Raw genomic sequence first — 2,789 nt, 5'->3', positions numbered from 1 at the left:
AAGGAAAGGAAAAAGTTGTTTTTTTTTTCTCTACTGCTGCTAGACAGGTATTTACAGTCGTCTGACTCTTTAAGGTCTTCTTCCAGATAACAGGTGTGTGAATTAACACTCTCATCCACATATTGTGAGACATCCCTCAAGTACTGTTTTCCCCCTGGAATCTGCACTGGTTCAAATCACATCTTCTTCCCTGGCAATTAGCATCTGGGGCATCATGGCATCACTGGCACCATGGCGACCTTGCACGACGCTGGGGCACGGGGAGGCACCTGGGAGGCGATGCTGCGTACCGACAGCATGGCTGGGCCGAGGGCCGGGACCCCTCTGCCGGGCTGCGCGGGGCTCAAGGCCGGGGCAGCGGCGGGAGGCCAGGGCCAGGAGCCTCCCTCCCTCCGGCTGCCGGGGCGCCGCGCTCCTCCGCTGCCCCCGAGCTGCCCCGCGCCCCGCCCCGCGGCCGCCTCCTCCTCCGCCGAAGGGGCCGCGGCCCCGCGGGGGGCGGGCTGGGCCGGGCCTGGGCGGGCGGAGCGGTGGGCGCTGCCCCGGCGAGGGCCCGACTTGTGGTGCGGGCAGGAGCGGCCCGAGCGCGGCCCCGCTCTGCTCGTGTCCGCCTCCCGCTGGGCGCGGCAGGGCCCGATGGCGGCCGGGCTGGGGCCGCGGCTGCTGGCCTTGGCCTTGGCCTTGGGGCCGGCCGGTGAGCGGCGGGCGGGGAGGGCAGCGGGGCCGGGGCCGGGGCCGGCGTGTACGGGAGAGGGAGGCTGTCGGGGTCGGGGACGCTTTGGGAGCAGCCCCGGCTGAGCCCCGAGGAGGGCAGTCAGAGCAGTTCCCCTGGCCAGGGGCTTTGTGGGGTGCAAGGGGGTTGGCGTTTCTGGCTTTGCTGTGCTGGAGTCGCTGGGGCTTCTGGAGAGCATCTTCCATCCGTGGGTACACATTGCCCCACTCACTTTGCTCTCCTTCTGCAGGTGTGAGTGCTCAATGGAAGCTGGGGGTGTCTGGTGGAGGTGTTCGTGTACCAGGGGAATCTGTGCACCTCTCCTGCCAGGGATCCGGATTCAGATTTGAAGATTATTATGTCCGGTGGTACCGTCAGGCACCCGGTGGAAGTCTCGAGTGGGTGTCCTACATCCACTTTGATGGTAGCACAATAAAATATGGCAAAGCGGTGGAGGGCCGAGCCACAGCTTCCCGGGACAATTCCCAGTCCAAGGCTTCTCTGTCCCTGCATGCCCTGGTACCCCAGGACTCTGCCCACTACTTCTGTGCAGTTCGCACAGGGACAGGAAATCCAGCTGAGCTTTAACACAAACCTGCTCCCAGGGCCCCTTGCCTTCTCTAAGTGTGTCACTGTGACACAGAACAGGGAGGAGCAGCAGAACTGTATTGATCTGCTGAAGAGGGCAGAGAATTGCCTTCAGCTCAGCCCTTTGCCACATTGGCTGTAGGGGCCCATGGGATCAACAGCAGTGTCAGGGGCAAATGGCCAGGTCAGCTGGAGTGCAGCAAGAAGAGATGCACAGGCTTCCTCATGAAAGGAAGTGCCGAGTGCTGCTCTTGGGTCCTAACAACCCCATTCCGTGGGATTGACGGTCATAACAATCCCATTCAGGCTTGGGGAAGAGTGGGTGGAAGGTGTGCTGGCAGACAAGGTCCTGAGGGTTTTGTTTGACAGCCAGCTGAACATGAGCCAGCAGTGTGCCCCTGTGGCCATGAAGGCCAATGGCATCCTGACCTGCATCAGAAACAGTGTGGCCATGAGGCCTAGGGAAGTGATTGTCCTGCTTAAGCCCCATTTTGATGATTTTGTGAAGCCTCCCTGTCACACCGTGCCATGCTCTTTGCTCAGCAGCTGCATCAGTCACTTCCTCACAGGGCTTCTGGTTCCTCTCTCCTTCCCCCCCTTCCTTCTAGTTTAAAGCCCTCCTCATGAGGTCTGCCATCCCCCCAGCAGGAACGTCTTTGCCGCGCTGTGTGAGACTGGGGCAGTGCGAGGAGGCCATGGGCAGAAGCCTCTGGCTGCTGGGGTGACACAGTCCTCCCCACCCTGCTCTCTGCCCCGTGCCCACCTCCTCCTCCACCAGAGGCCGCAGTCCTGAGGGAGGTGGGATGGACACTAAGTGGTATGTTATTTTGTATCCTATCCATGACAGGATTTGTTAGGTAAGGTTGATGGTTGGACTTGATGATCTTATGGGTCTTTTTCAGCCTTAATGATTCTACAGTTCTGTGATTTCCATGCATGTCACCATCTGGGGATGCAGGCTGATTGTCAGTGACTAGAGCATCTCATGATAGCAGCATGCACACAGGTCCACATTCCTCTGGGTCTCTCAAGAACAAAAATTCCTATTCCTACACCTTATGGAAGGCTGCCATGTGTGGGTGTGCCACCACCTCCTGGGACAGTTTCTAGGTGTTGAAATATGTCGTCCTGCATGTCCTGCATCTCCGGGACTCCACTTGCTACTTCTGTGCTGCCCCTATGGGGACAGAAAGCTGAGGTGTTCCCTGACACGAACCTTCTCCATGCTCAATCCCACACCCCAGCAAAGGGGCCAGCCTGGACATGGGCTGGGAGAGACTGCAGCTGTGGCCTGTGCTGCGTGATGCACCAGTAGAGGGGTGTGCAGGGATTCTTTCAGATTGTGGGACTACTCAAGAAATCCCTCATTACAAGTGAGCCAGTATCCTGGTTTTGGCTAGGATAGAGTTAATTTTCCTCCAAGTGTCTGGTAGGGTGCTGTGTTTTGGACTTAGGGTGAAATCAATCTTGATGACACACTGATGTCGTAGTT

General features: G+C 58.8%; 1 gene segment (V, D, J or C); it reads left to right on the top strand.

Annotated features, from left to right (window-relative positions):
• The first annotated feature begins 632 nt into the window (after window positions 1-632).
• Window positions 633-1,297, top strand: LOC126913701 (Ig heavy chain V region C3-like). The segment is given in 2 exon segments: window positions 633-691; window positions 960-1,297. Coding segments are annotated over 2 exon segments (396 nt in total).
• The last annotated feature ends 1,492 nt before the right edge of the window (window positions 1,298-2,789 follow it).

This window comes from Cygnus atratus, unplaced genomic scaffold, assembly GCF_013377495.2.
Source record: "Cygnus atratus isolate AKBS03 ecotype Queensland, Australia unplaced genomic scaffold, CAtr_DNAZoo_HiC_assembly HiC_scaffold_329, whole genome shotgun sequence".
Taxonomy (NCBI): domain Eukaryota; kingdom Metazoa; phylum Chordata; class Aves; order Anseriformes; family Anatidae; genus Cygnus; species Cygnus atratus.
Note: the sequence above shows the minus strand (reverse complement) of the source record. Positions and strands in the feature narration are given on the sequence as shown.